The sequence below is a fragment of the Lichenostomus cassidix genome, chromosome 1Aa (assembly GCF_008360975.1).
Source record: "Lichenostomus cassidix isolate B80296 chromosome 1Aa, HeHo_3.0, whole genome shotgun sequence".
Classification (NCBI taxonomy): Eukaryota; Metazoa; Chordata; class Aves; order Passeriformes; family Meliphagidae; genus Lichenostomus; species Lichenostomus cassidix.
The window spans coordinates 27386991-27401489 of NC_139480.1; the positions used below are offsets into that span (position 1 = coordinate 27386991).

Here is a 14499-nt window from a genome sequence, read left to right on the forward strand (position 1 = left end):
TGAAGCCTACTAAAGACAATCTGGTGTAGACTGGAAAATAAATGCATTTTAAATGGCTGTCAATACTAACATCTAATCCAATAACAAAGAAGTGATGTTGTACACAGAGGTGAAGGAATCTCCTACAAGAAAGCAAATCTCCCTTTCATGTATTTCAGTACAAGATACATAGCAAGCAGCTTCAAAGCATGCAACACAGCTCTTATTCCTTACTGTCTGTCTTTATAGTAAATGCAGTCTAGCCAAATCTCTTGGCATTACCACAAGCATGCCTTGGCAAGTCTATTCACACAGCAACTATGAATATAGCTTATTAAGTAAGCGGTTTATTTGTTTTTAGTTTCGTACAAAAAATAAAGGTTTTATTTTCTAAATAGGTCAATACCATTATATTTTACATGGGTATTATAATAAATCTTATAGTGCATTCCTGTGTCAAAAGCACTGTAAAAGCCCTTTTTTATTTTGAAGATTGGACATTTACAAATGTACATAGAAAAAGCAGTTTTTCCAAGAAGGATGTCCTTTGCCATAGTTTCTTCATAGAAGGGAAATGTACATCATGATTTGACAGGACTAGATGTACAGTTCTGAATGCTAAAGAGCAGTTTCTGTTTATTCTTCCTTGATTAAAAACAATATACTCTGTTCTTAGGTTAATGAGTTCAGAATAGTACTTTATTACAGCTGTAAGTGCATATGAATTTACTGAATGAAACTGATAAAAAGGGAAGTGTGAAGCAATCTTTGGAAGCAGAGTATAAAAAGTACTGTATAAGATTTCCTGGGAAGTCTAGTTTACATACTCTTTTATTGCTCCACTGGTTTTTGATACTTGGAACTTCCAGCAGCAGAAACTGACATTTGTACAGAATTGTACAAATGATATGACCTCAATACTTGTTTTCTCAGGCCTGGAATAAGTATTCAAGTCTGCTTTCATGTGTGACCTGTAGCAAGATTTGAATTTATGTCTCCATATTTAAGTGGCTTGAGATAATCTAAAGAATGATCTAGGGCTCTTTAAAATTATTTTATAATGCATTTATCCACTCATGTCTGGTGAATATAGGCAGATGCATGCCAAGCTTTCGGACTTGTTTACATGAAAGAGTTCATTCTATGTACCCTGCAAAAACTCCTTTCTAAAATGTATTTCTGTGTAATTAGTATATATTGGGCTTTCCTCTTTTTTCCTTAGAGACAGGGCAGCAGCAGCAACCAGTCAGATTACAGAAGATACCTTGCCTCCCTCTCTGCAGCCCAGCATCACTGCAGTCACTCAGTTCCCAGTTTGTCTGCCTCACATGATGTGGTGCTTCTTTGAGGAAAAAGGATATAGGGTTTCCTTTGAAAAAAAATGTAATTTTTAAAGGTCTAGGAATTCGAGTATTTTGAACTTTTTTCATCACTTCAGGTCCATGTCTGCTTGGACAGGAAAGAAACTGGACAAGGAAAAGAAAAGAAAAGGTAGCTGTGCCAATTCTCCTGAAGCAGACCCTGTCTTTACCAAAGCAAAGTCTGTGAGATCTGACAGATCCAACTTCTTCAGAAGGTCAGGGGATCAATACTCCAGCACCAGATCAGAGGCCTCCTACACCAGGAGGAGGGCTAGGCAGTCTTCAGAGCTCACCAGGGTTAGTTCTGTCTCTGCTTCCCTTTGCCGAGAGGAAAAGAGATCAGATGAATGGAGGTACAGGCATGGCTCTAGACATCATGCTTCTGAGCAACAGATAATGGGGTCGGAGGAGGGCTCAGATTCTCAGGCAGGACAGCCATCCCCTTTCCAGCAACCCCTCAGCTGCAACTCAATTGGTGGCTCACTGGCAAGGCAGCATCATTCTCTCCAGCACTGGTGCAGCCAGACCCCAGACTGCAGCTCAGATTCAGAAGACACTCAGAGCTCCTGCCACAGGAAGGTAAGACCTTCTACTACTACTTGCTTCTCTGAATCTGAAAAGAATTCACTAATGAAATCCGTAATCTTGCCTGAGCTGGCTACTGTCTTAAAGGATGCTTTGACAGCAGCCAGACAAAGCATAACATCTGTGGCACAGGCTAGGTCCCACTCAGTAAAGCATCCCAGGGTACCAATTGCAGAAGTTCCAGTGGTTCCTTTAGAAGCATCTGGGAGCAGTTCCCAGACTTCTGAGTCTGATCATATGGACAGCTTAAAAGATCAAATGGCTTCTGGGAGGGAGAAACCTGAGGCTAACAAGGCCTTGGAGGTTGAATCAGCCCCTGAAGATGGAGAGGCAGCATCTGAGTTCCCTACAGAAGATCAAGAAGGACCAGATCCTCTGCGTAAATTTGACATGGAGAATCAGAATTACCTGTTCAAACACATAAAGAGGGTGTTAATGCTGAAATCTTCAAAATCTGAATGTGCTTCAGAAGAACTGCTTATCCCCTCTGAAGAAGGCAAGGTAGATAATGCACTTCCTATCCATTCAGCTGTGGAAGATCTTGTCTGCAGGATTTGGGGTAATCCTGAGGCCAAGCATGAAGTCCCAGCAGTCCTACGTAAGCTCTATCCTTTTCCAGTGGATAAAGCTGCTCTGTGGGGGACATTGCCTGAGGTAGACAGAGCACTGCTTACTGGTGATTCTGTACTGCCAGTGCCTGATAATATGGATGCTCGCCCTAAAGATCCTACTGACAGAAAGGTTGAAGAAGCAATTAAAAGATCTTTCAAGCTAGTTACAGCCCAGCTTGGAGTGTCTATCTACTGCACTTATGTTTCTAAAGCATTACTAATATGGTTGGAGGAAGAAAGAGCCAGATTCAAAAAGAAATGGGCCCCATCTGGTGCCATGCAGAGGAAACGCAGGCTGTGTAACATTGCAGCTAATTTTATCCATGATGCAGCTGAGGATTCTCTTAGACTCACTGTTAAAAACGTGGCATGCCTCACTGTAGCCTGGAGAGCTCTGTGGTTGCGTCCTTGGAGCTCACTGCTAGATCTGAAATGTAAACTGCTGTCTTTACCATACACTGGAGGCAAGCTATTTGGTGAATCCTTGGTCCAGATCATGAAGGATTTCTCAGAACACAAACACTCCTTACGCCAGATGAAAAAAAAGAGCTCTGTTGGAAGCTCTTCCTGTTCTCCTCACAAGTGTCTGAGCTCCTTGCGTTCTCCTCCAAAGTTCAAAGGAGGGAAGGGAAAGTATAAGGTCTCACAATCATTTCATGCCAAGCATGAGAAGACATCTCACTTTCAGAGAGATACCAGACCATCAAGAGGAACTTTCTGAGAACATAGACTTGCTTCCTGGTTTCTCAGGAACTGAGAAGAGTGAAAGACTTGGAAATGCTTCAGTGTTTCTGGACAAATAAACCCAGTGCTTAGAAAATCAGGTGTTTCAAAATAAGATTTAAATTATCAAGTTACTTAAATAGTAGTTAATTAGTCTTAATGACTAATTAAGATATTCTAGAGAAATCATAGCTCTTAATTTTAGGGGAGGGTTTTTTCACATTTCATTTCTAGGCTTCCCAGTGGTCCTGGGATGGACTGGATTTGTTTGAAGTTTTGCACTCCTCAACTTCAATTAAGAGAATACTTTCTGTGGGAAAGCTGGCTGGTCTGTGGGATCAGACAACATCAGATTTTTCTGTCATATTGATCTAGTGAAGGGAATAATGCTTTAGGAAATGCGGGTGTTTCAGGAACCATGAAATGATTGTGTACACTATGTTGCTGTGACTGGATGGATTTCTTCACTTTCACATAATAAGGGAAAACAGTGCCTCTGTAGCAATCTGTACTGCATTCTTGGTGGTTTTCTGAATCTTAGAAGACTGAGATAGTAAACTGTGGACAGTCATTGTCTACGCCAAAAATCTGCAAGAAACAGAATAAGTACCACAGATGTATGTTCTGGTCAGAATAGGTGTATAAATCAACCTAAATTTGCCTCCCAGTCCCTAAAGCAAGAGAAATTAAGAAGTTATAACAGCTACAGAGTCATGGGTTTATGGGTAGGAAGACTGGAAGCAAACAACTACAAGGAAAAGATGAAAGTCCAGCAATCTGCAGAATGTTCTTAGGAAGTTAAACAGGACAAGGCAACAACAGTAGTAGGTTTGCTAGTGTGGTAACACACGATATTTGCACATTTTCTTGAATTATTTTGCCTCTTTTCAACATTTTGACGCATAGTATTTTTTTTGTAGAAATTCTTGGATATGCTATGAGAGACTTTGGCAGGGAGTTCTGGGATTGCTAGGTAATATATTATTCTTCTTTCTTGTTCTGGGTTGATTAACAACGAGAATATAATTTGTAATTACAACAGTGTTTTTTTCTCTTGTAGTTACTTAACTTGCAGCTTAGGTGTGTTTCCACAGGGACCTAGCCATGATTTGTGCCTCAGCACTGTAATTCTAAGCTTTGACCCTTCCAGCACAAGAAATTATCTCAATAGACTGCCTGAAGAACTGAATACTCCAGCTGGATTTGGCAGTGGTTTTACTGTATTCCAATTTACACATGTACTTTCTTTGACAATTCTTGTTTTAATTTTTGAATACTTCTGTGATTAACAAGAAGTTTTTCAACACATTGTTATTTAAAGTCAGAACTTAATCACCCTGTTTTTCCAGCTTCTGCCAGGATTGAATATTGAGTATTACAGAGATGATAAAGAAAAATTACTCAGAAGACTAATATAGGTGTGCTTAAGTCTTAGCTAAATAACAAATAGTAAAATGGCTTGAAGTGCATAATTTTGTAGGGAAAGTATTTGTCACCTGCACAGTCCTAATGACTTGTGAGTGTGAGCAGAAACCTGTTACGTATAGGGACAGATTCTCCTGGAGTGTGCAGGGAAGCCATAGTGGAAGGTGCTTCTGTGGCTTTATCTGATTGCTTTTACTTAAACGTTCCTGGGCTATTGACCTGAGTCAAAGGAATGTACTGCCAACAGTTTTCATCTTCTGCACCCACTTTCTGTGTCTCATAGTCCAGAATGCTTTACCGCCTTTTTTCATGTTGCCTTTCATCTGACAGTTGTGTTATAAGAAAAAGTGGTACATTGCTAACCATATATTGAGTCTTTTTGCATGTCCATGAATGTGGCAAAGTTTAGTTGGGAACTAGTTGCCTGCTGGACTGCAGAGGCATCATAAAAGTGTCTTCCCCATTCTGACTGGTTGCTGCATGTACCCATATCTAAGGAAGAAAAATTGAAAAGTTGAAAGAAGAAAGGAGATTTCAAGGTACATATTTCTTTCAATAACTGATGAGTTTGTGAAATGGAATTACTTTTTTAAACAAATGAATTTGTACTTTGCATTTATGTTATTGTTACCTTCATACTTCTTACATCTCTTAATAATTAGATTCAAGTTTTATAAGTGTTTCATTAAACTAAGAAGAGAAAGAAACATATATTCATATAATAGAAATCATTAATTAATAATATTTAAATCATGCTTTTAGAGTATGCTTTAATATTAAATACTCTTCTTACTGAAAGGGCAAGAAATGTATGTGGTACATATGAGCACTTATCAAAATGATTGGTACATATGAGTTTTTGATGAGAAATTTTTCATCCTTATAAATATGCTAGTATGGAATTTATTTATACAGCAAAAAATAGTAAAAGTATGACTACACTTAACTTCCATGGCTCTAAATAAAGAATTCATACCCATTCTCATCTCATGTTTGGTTCCCTTCCAGTATTGTTTTCTGACTACTAATTATATGCACTGCATAAATGACACTTCTCAAAAAGTTCCTTCATTTCCCTCTGTAATTTTAGTCAACCCAATTTGCACTTTATTTTTTATATCACAGTATTACACTAGGTAAGTATAAAAGTCAGCAAGCAAAACCACAGACAGAAAGTGAAAGAAACTATAATTTTTCCGGATTGCATTTTGGAACAGTTTGATGAACAATTGTAAGAACAGTTGGCAAATCCTGTGGGTACAGTATCAAAATTTATGACTTTAACATGTATTTGCAATATAATTTTATATATTCTACAGCCTAAAGTGTTCTATAGCTCTTTGGGCACCCATATGCATAATGCAATTCAGCAGCTTTTGCAGTTTTCTTCTTGGCAACACACAGATAATACATTCATTTCCCCAGAGCACCAGAGCCCCTTCTTTGTTTTGAACCCCCAGGACAGGAAAAGTGCTGTCCAAAACATTGTGTTCACTTTTTTCTTCTTTTCCTGTTTGTTTGGTATTTTCCTCTTTCTTCCTCAATTTCCCTCTCTTCCACCCAAAACGTTGTGTTCATCTAAGAGAAGAGACATAATCCAGTTTGATAAAGAATAAATGGTAGCATGGCATAAATTCTCTTTTTCTGAACCAGGAGTGGAAAACACCTTGGATAATCCCATTTGTTTTTCCACTGCCAGAGTCCTAGCAGAGTCACTCTCTAGACTTATATAGTGCAGCAAGTGAAGGAATCCCCAGGTTCAGATTTCATTTTTGCATCTGCTGTGACTGTGCTCTCACACAAGTGCCCACCTCTGTGCAGATACACTCCAGGGTAAATTTGCAGTTTTGTTTACTTTTAATTATAGAGATGGTAGAATACACATCCTGTCAAAAATATGGAAAAATCATATCTACAATGCAACCAGCTGTGTAATTATTTCTTCATTGATTGTCTTATACATAAACTTTGTTTGCAAAAATCTAAATAAGAAAACCATAAGAGCAACCCAAAGCAGAAGTTCCCATACTCAGATTTATCTAAATTATAAAGGAAAATCAAGGTTTTTATTGGCTTAAACACAAAAATAGTGATATTTTTAATACAGTAATGGTGTATTATTTATTTATGTATATTCCAACATAATGAATTACACTGTCTAGGCTCATACTTTGGAATATTTGCACAGAGATTCATTACCAATTGGAATATGATACAATGCATTTTTAATTTATTTTCATTTCTGTGTATTATAGGGTAATGAATTATGAAGTTATTCACCTAAAATTAAACAACAAACCATATGCCAGTGTTCTGTCCTGAACAGTCTTACCCAGCAAACAGATCTTCCCTGGGGGAAGGATTGGCTACAATTTCAGAGGGAGGGCCTGGTCTTCATTTAACTTGTACAGCTTGTTTTAATGACTCTCAATACCTGCTGATGGGGCATTGGAGAAACTACATTGTGTATGAGTATTAAATACTTAATTCTGTCTTCAAACTTTTAAATAGAGTGTCCTTCCAAAATGAATTCTCTTCTGTAATAACTCTATAATCTGCTTGTGTTCACAGTATTACAAACATTTTCACTTTGCTGCTGGGTTCTTGAAATTTTGGAGTACAGTCTTTTAATGTTACTGGCCTGTATATTTGCAGCATGAGTGAGCACAGATCAGTGATAGACATTTATCCGTGTGCCTTGTACATAGCAATAACTAAACCGTCAAGCCTGATACAGTCACATCCGGAGGTTTTGATTTTGTGTGCTTTGAGCATGAAGATTTTCTTACATATAAATAACAGAGATATTCCTACCACTTTTTTTCTGGTGTGTATGCAGAATGATAAAATCTCTGGTATGCTTTTTCTGTAAGTATATGCATAATAGAGGCATTCTTCTTTTAGAATGTGATAACTTAGTGTCTTCCAAAACAACAAAAAGGTGATGAGACGAGGAGAAAGCTTCATGGAAAATGGGTGTAACCATTTTCTAGCAGTAGTTTCTCAACAGGGCTTTTGTTGGCTAACTATATGATCTGTGTGGCCTTATAAATCCTATGTAATATATATATATATATATATTACATAGGATTTATAATATATATAGATATATATATAGATATATATTTATATATATGTGTGTGTGTGTGTGGTTTCTCTGGCTGTTCAAAAGTATTAGTTAGGAAAAAGACTGCATTGTTTGAAAAACTAAGACATTTGGTTTTAGGAAGTCGAGGGTTAAAATAATTTGCTGAGTATATATTCAGCCTAGTATTCTGGAAATGGTAAAATGAAATTTTGTTTCACTTATATTTTAAATATGTTTCTTTATATTTCCCATAAGCTGTGAGTCTGAATAAAAACACCAAACCACTTCTTTTTTTTGTACCCTATATGCAAATAAAGTCACATGTTCTGCTTAAGACAAGGTAAATAATTGCACCCAAAAGTGCAGCTGGCAATAGTGGGTTTTAATTCAAAATGCTTTGGAGCTGCTGCTGAAATCTTCATCTTGAAACTGAAGTGCAGTGTAAAGGATTCTGAAAAGAGCCCAACTACATCTATTTCATTAAATATGTCTACCACAGCTGCAAATTTATTTGAGGATGCTGATGGTGCTGCAGCTTTTGCACTGACAAGGGAAAGACCACAGTAGTTTGCTACAGAGCTCTGTCCTACCAGCCTTTCTTTCCTTTCCTTTTTCTGTTTTCCTCCAGAACGTTATCAGTCATGGAGTAGGGTAGGGAGATGGATCTGATAAGAAATTAATAAGAATAAGCATGCACTCAGCTCCTCAGTTCTAGCTACTGTAAGCTAAGTGGTTGCTTTACCTGTAATACAGTAAATATTGTTGCAATTTTAAGAGCAACTTATTGATAAAATACTGATCACTATCAGGATATGGACTTTGCTTTTCTTCTTAGGCTATTTTCATTTGTTTCTTCTGCACCCTTTTAATGGAATATGTAGGTCTCTTGAAAGGTAAGGTTGAAAATTGCAAGTCTGGCCTGCATTATATAACAAATTATTTGAAATGCAGCACTTTTATTTTCTTTATACTAGTAAAGAAAATCAGTATATTTCATTTAACCAAATTCATTCTTCATTCATGTTCAAGGAGTCAAAGAAATTAAGAAGTTTAACAGACTAACTTCACGGCACATCATAAGCTTGTTACTTTGGAGAACAAACAAATTATTTTTTTATAACTTGACAAATCCACTTCTTAATGCTTGCAGTTTCATCTAAATGGCTTCCAAGCCAAGGGCCCAGGTCTTATCATTGAAAAGTCATGCACGATGGGAAAAAAAAAAAAAAAAAATCACGACTCCCCTTCCCTCCACTGAAGACATTCTCTGTTTAAACCATTCTTACACCATGTTTTCATGTGAACCACATCATATTGATTTATGTCTACAATGTGATGTGGGTTTACTAAAGGATTATAGGACTGCACACATGCTTTTCATAAACTCTGCATGCACGGCTGGTTTTGTCTTAATAAATAATACATCAGTTAATTCCATGTTTGTTTGTTTGTGTCTCCAGTGATGCAGAGGACCATAAACCTCTAAAAAAAGGAAGCCGGACACCTTCAGACAGAACTGTGAAAAAAGAAGACAGTGATGATAGTTTAGTTGACTATGGAGAAGGTGTAAATGGTCAGTTCAATGAGGATGGCTCCTTTATTGGACAATATAGTGGTAAAAAAGAGAAAGAACCTGCAGAAGGAAATGAAAGCTCTGAGGCTCCTTCTCCTGTAAATGCCATGAATTCATTTGTGTAACCACAGAACTTGTTCCCCTTGTATCTTCAGTTTGTTTAAAGCACTTGTACATCCTCCTTCTCATACGATGAACACACAAGTAACGGAGCTCCTCACCACCAGATGTTAATGCTATGAGAATATGCAGGTCAATACCATTACACAGCATAATGACACAGTAAGTGGTACGTTAGTATTAATCAAAAGAGAAAATTCAAATTTTGGGCAAAACTTGGGTATTTTTACTTTTTTTTAAAAGGAACTGACACAAACAATAACATCAACTTGTAATTTTGTTTCCTCTTGAAAATACAGTATAATGCATGGAAAAAAAACCCTACACAATTCACAGATAATCTTGTGTACACTATAAAAACATGGTTTTACAATTTGTTATGCAGTCCTCAGCTGAACCCCTGGATATGAATTCCGTTCTCATTGTCAGAGTGTTATAGTAGTATTATATAGAACTTCAATGTCTTTGTGGACATTGTTGTGAAATTGGTGACTTAATGTCTAGCTATCATATGTCTTTTTGCAAGACAGTTAGGAACAGTATGTACAGTATATAATTGCTAAATGATTTAAGTATGACACTTGCATTTGCTGATGCTTAATGAGACCCTATTATCTGCTCTTTGCTCCTATTACTTTATAGCCTTTTTAATCTATCAAGTATTACAGCAGTACCGTGTTCTATTTTTACACCAAAACACATTGAATTGATTTTAGGGCGTAAAATATACGCATTGCAATGCATTTTGGAATTTGTACAGTCAATGAAAGAAAAACTTTAAAAATGAGAGAAAATATTCCAGAAAACATAGGGCAAAGTACATTCAGTGCCTTTATACAATATGCATTCCATAATGCGCTGTACTACTAAATCAGTTGGTGCAGTAAACTGTGATTAGCAGACTACTGTTGTTGCCAAATAAAGGAAAAATGTGAAGAAAAAGAAGTGTTATGAAACTGTCGTGCTCAAAATTGAAAGTTTAAAATATTTAAAATTACATAAAGAAGAGTATGATTTTTTTCCCTTTAAAAATAAAATAAATGCTTTCCATACAGTTACAGCACAACATGTTTTCATGGCCTTAGAATACTTAAAAATGAAAACAAACAAACAAACACAAACCCCAAAACACAACCAGCATTAAATTATTTACTAACACAGCAAGGTATAAGCTCTTGTAAAATAAATCATTAAAAACCCAAACCACCTGACTCCATTGGCGAGAGCACATTTCCCTCTGTGTCCCAGCCTGATCAGTGTGGCAGCTTTGTGATTATCTCCAGCCTGAAGCAGTGTGGGGGTTACCACTCGGAACCTCAGCATTCAACCTGACAAGTGCTAATACGGTTTATTGGTAAAGGATTACCCTTATTGGTTAAAAAATTATTTTCTCACATACTATATCAATCAAAGGTTTACCTCCAAATATAAATTTTTTATAACAACCTATGGTTGAAGGAATGCTCAGTTTCATTTGCCAATAAATTGGTTTTTCATAACTTGCATCAAGTTTAATTTTAAGTAAGCTTTTTATATGTAGATATTTTGTTGAATTTGTAAATACACTTAAAGCGTAGATGCTATATGCTTCTAGGTGTTAGAGACAAATAAACCAAGAAAGCTTATGTTGTACTGTGTAAGAAGTACTATAGCCAATGGTGTGCATGGTATTTTAAAGCATCTACTGAATTTTTCTTTTTTTTTTGGCTGTGAAAACAAAATAGTGAACTGTTCTGCTCATTTACTGCAGATTCCAACTGAACCATTCAGAGCTTTTGCCAGTGCACTACATTAGCTCATAGGACACCTTGCAGCTTTCATGTATATATTGTAGGTAAAGCACAACTGAAGTAATCCCAAATGTAAGCCAGCTGTAATAAGCTTCTTTTGCACCTTTGAGCTTTCCATTGATCAGTTTTCTTAACAGGAACCGAAATAAGAAATGAATTATATGAACATTGATTTCAAAGCACAAAGAGAACATTTCTTAACAGGATTTGCCAATGGTTTTGGTAAAAGAGAAATATAATTTTACTCTTATTTAATTAATTGTAGATGCTGAATTATCTGTGCATGTGGGGGTAAACATACAGGCTCACTTCTGTAATAGTGCAACAGATTTTGTATTAAAAATAAATGTGGTTTTAAAATTTCCCTGTTTCTTCTGTTTACACTAGCAGTAAAAATCACATCAGATTCATCCTGTAATTAAGAATTCAATGTGGAAAAACAGCATGAAGCAACTCTGGCAGAAGTTGTTGCCACGATGTTACAGAACTTCCATTACTGCCACCAAATTGTTTACAGAAAGTTGCAGACCTTCACATGCTACCATTTGAAAAAATGTAAATTTGTCTGACCATTTCCCATTGAAATCCACTATTTGCATTTTACTTCCATGGATGTTTTTATTATTTATTTAGTCATATTACTGAAAAGATAAAAACTGAAACAGTCATGTTCCATACCTGCAAGAGTGAGTAAGAAAAAGTAAGAATGTTGATTTGAAATTAAGAGCCCTCAGATAGGATCCAAATAAGGATTTTGTGTCCTAAAGGAATTATCTGACATACAAATTTATGGGATCTGTTTTTAAATGGTATGTGAAGTGAGGAATTTTTAGATATCATCTTTTACAGTACACAAAATCCATTGCAATGCTCTTTTCATATCTTGTCTATTCTGTGTATGAATGGAAACAGACTGGGCAGGAGGGCAGCTGTTCTACATAGAAGACTGCAAGAGAGCCATGGATTCCAAGAGATGCAGGTGCTTCAGGAGATGCATCCGAAAGTTGATGTTTGGATGTGATGCATGAAAGATCTTATCACTGAATCCGAAGGCATTCTGTCAGCCTTTGCATGTGTAACTGGAGACTCCTGGATATTTCAGCTCCTGTCATCTGCACAGTCTCAGTTCTGGCACTTCTGTCTTCATACATCTTCACTCTGTCTTCAGGTATCAGCTGCCTTGGTTTTTGTACAGGTATCCGTTGATTTTTGCAGCAATGTAAATTGTCTGGAAGATACTGAATACAGCTGTTTCTGTTTCAATTAAAGAATATTTTCAGAAAAGGAGGTTCTGAGTTCCCTAGGCTTAGTTGGGAAGAAAGATTTCATACAGTAACAATTTTTGGAGACATACATACGTTATTTGTGCATGTTCCCCAAAGTGTACTAATACGTATAGTTGCTACATTTTCCTTTCAGAGATATACCTTTGCTTTTGGTTTTATTCTCACTGAAGTGATTGTATAAATCCTGAGGGAATTAAAGAGGATACTCCAATGGTCATTTTTCTTGTAATCTATTTTCACATTGTTCCTAGGAAAATACAATTTCCTCATGGCTCCGTGTAGCAGAGGCAAAGTGGCAAAAGATTTGGGAAACAAATTCTCTTTTCATAGTGTCTGACCTGTTTTAAAACAGAAACCCTAGGAATTATTTTGAAGAAATATTATCTACAATATGGAAGTGTTCTCTGAAAAAAGAGCTGGGGAGAAAATCAGAGACTATGAGATTCCAATAATTGCTGAAAAGCAATTGTCCTTTCCTGTGTTTCTATTTTACTCCCTCTCTCTGTTTTCCCCTTCATCTACCTTAGGAAAGAGCATTTCAGAGAGTTGGCAGAAGCAGCAACTGGTTTTGTGGGAAGATGGAAATAACTGAATGTGCTACTTGTAGGAATCTACCCCCAAATGATGCCCCTAGGGTGAAAATACATCCAACTGGCCATCATGTTTTAATCTCTGAAGGGATCTCCAGCTGCTCTTTGTACACAAGAAGTGGAAACTTTAGACCAAACTGTCAAGATAAATACATGTCAGCAGGACTATGACAGACAGTAGATGTGATCTGTTGTGACTGTAAGCAAGAAGAAAAATGGTGATCCCTGTGTTCTCATGAATTTTGGCAGCAAAAATATACAGAAAGTTACCTTACTGTGCTCACATGTAAATGAGCTGGTAAAAAATTGTGATCATGTTCAATACCTGAAGGAGGGATCCTTCATTTGGGGTTGGAGAAGTTTGCCCTACTGTGAATTTGGCAGCACTGGCTTTTGTCCCTCTGGGAAAACTGTGCAGGATAAATTTGAAGCCAGCTGGCAAGTAATGGCTTTGCATATATTTAAACTGGAGAGAGGCAGGGCAGGAGACAGCTCCTGTCACCAGGACCCAGCCAGCCTTTTAACCTGTTTTGCCTTGTCCTAAGGTTCTCAATTAAAGTAAAGAAGTTTAGAAGGTAGTGTGGTTTCCCTGTCAGTGGAAAAACCCCCATGGCATCATGTCAAAAACCTAAGCCAGTTCTTAGATTTAATTCTGCCTGGCTTTCTATCACATTTTGGATGTAAGTGATGAGGAGGAAACATACTTGGCCACCATGCTGCACAAATATGGGTTTCAGACCTGAGCTTTCCAACAGGGAAAGTTTAGACAGCCCAGTTCTGGTGCCAGACTTTTTAAAAATTGGCAGGTCTTGTGCTACACTAAGGAATGAACTACATTTACCTTTGACAATAAACTGCACTTGATATGTATCTTCTAGAGGTGGTGTCCTATTTCCCATGTCCAAAGACCTTGGAAGAGGGATGCTTTGGCCTTGAAACCAAACCTCTTACTTGAGTGAGGATAGCAGCCCACTCCTCTGCCTTGTGTTTGCCAAGATCTAAAAGGCTTCAAGACTTCACGGGACTAAGGGGACAAATTAAGTTTTCTAAATGGCAGTATTCAGGATATATTCCAAGTAGATGTTCTGCAATATATGTACTGTAGTGAAAGTGACTTACAGGCATGCTGGGATGAGAAGTTTGCCTGTCTGGCATGGTAAGAAGGGGTAGTGAAAGAGAAACTGTTGGGACAGAGAAAATGGAAGAACAAAGGTATAATATTTGAGGTTTCTTGGAAAGACTTGAGAAAGAGCCAGTAGGGTAGCTGGCCTGAACAGCGAAAAAACAGCCAAATGGCAGAGGCAGCAGGAGCTCTTGCTAGTCTGGAGCAGCACAGCCTGTTGGGTGCAGACTAGACTATCTGCTGGT

The 14499-nt window shown here is 37.2% G+C and overlaps 1 protein-coding gene across 18 annotated transcripts in view; it reads left to right on the forward strand.

The window, feature by feature from the left end:
* Positions 1-12539, forward strand: part of NRCAM (neuronal cell adhesion molecule) — a 99258-nt gene extending 86719 nt beyond the window's left edge. For 13 of the 18 annotated variants that reach the window (XM_085043294.1, XM_085043217.1, XM_085043263.1 and 10 more), the window contains one exon: positions 1418-5303. In XM_085043294.1, coding sequence (XP_084899420.1) covers positions 1418-3257 — 1840 coding nt within the window. In that variant the 3' untranslated portion in view covers positions 3258-5303. Of the gene's footprint in view, positions 1-1417; positions 5304-8653; positions 8666-9232 lie in introns of those variants that run through there. The other 5 variants (XM_085043319.1, XM_085043328.1, XM_085043345.1 and 2 more) reach the window with 2 other exon arrangements.
* Positions 12540-14499: the final 1960 nt, after the last annotated feature.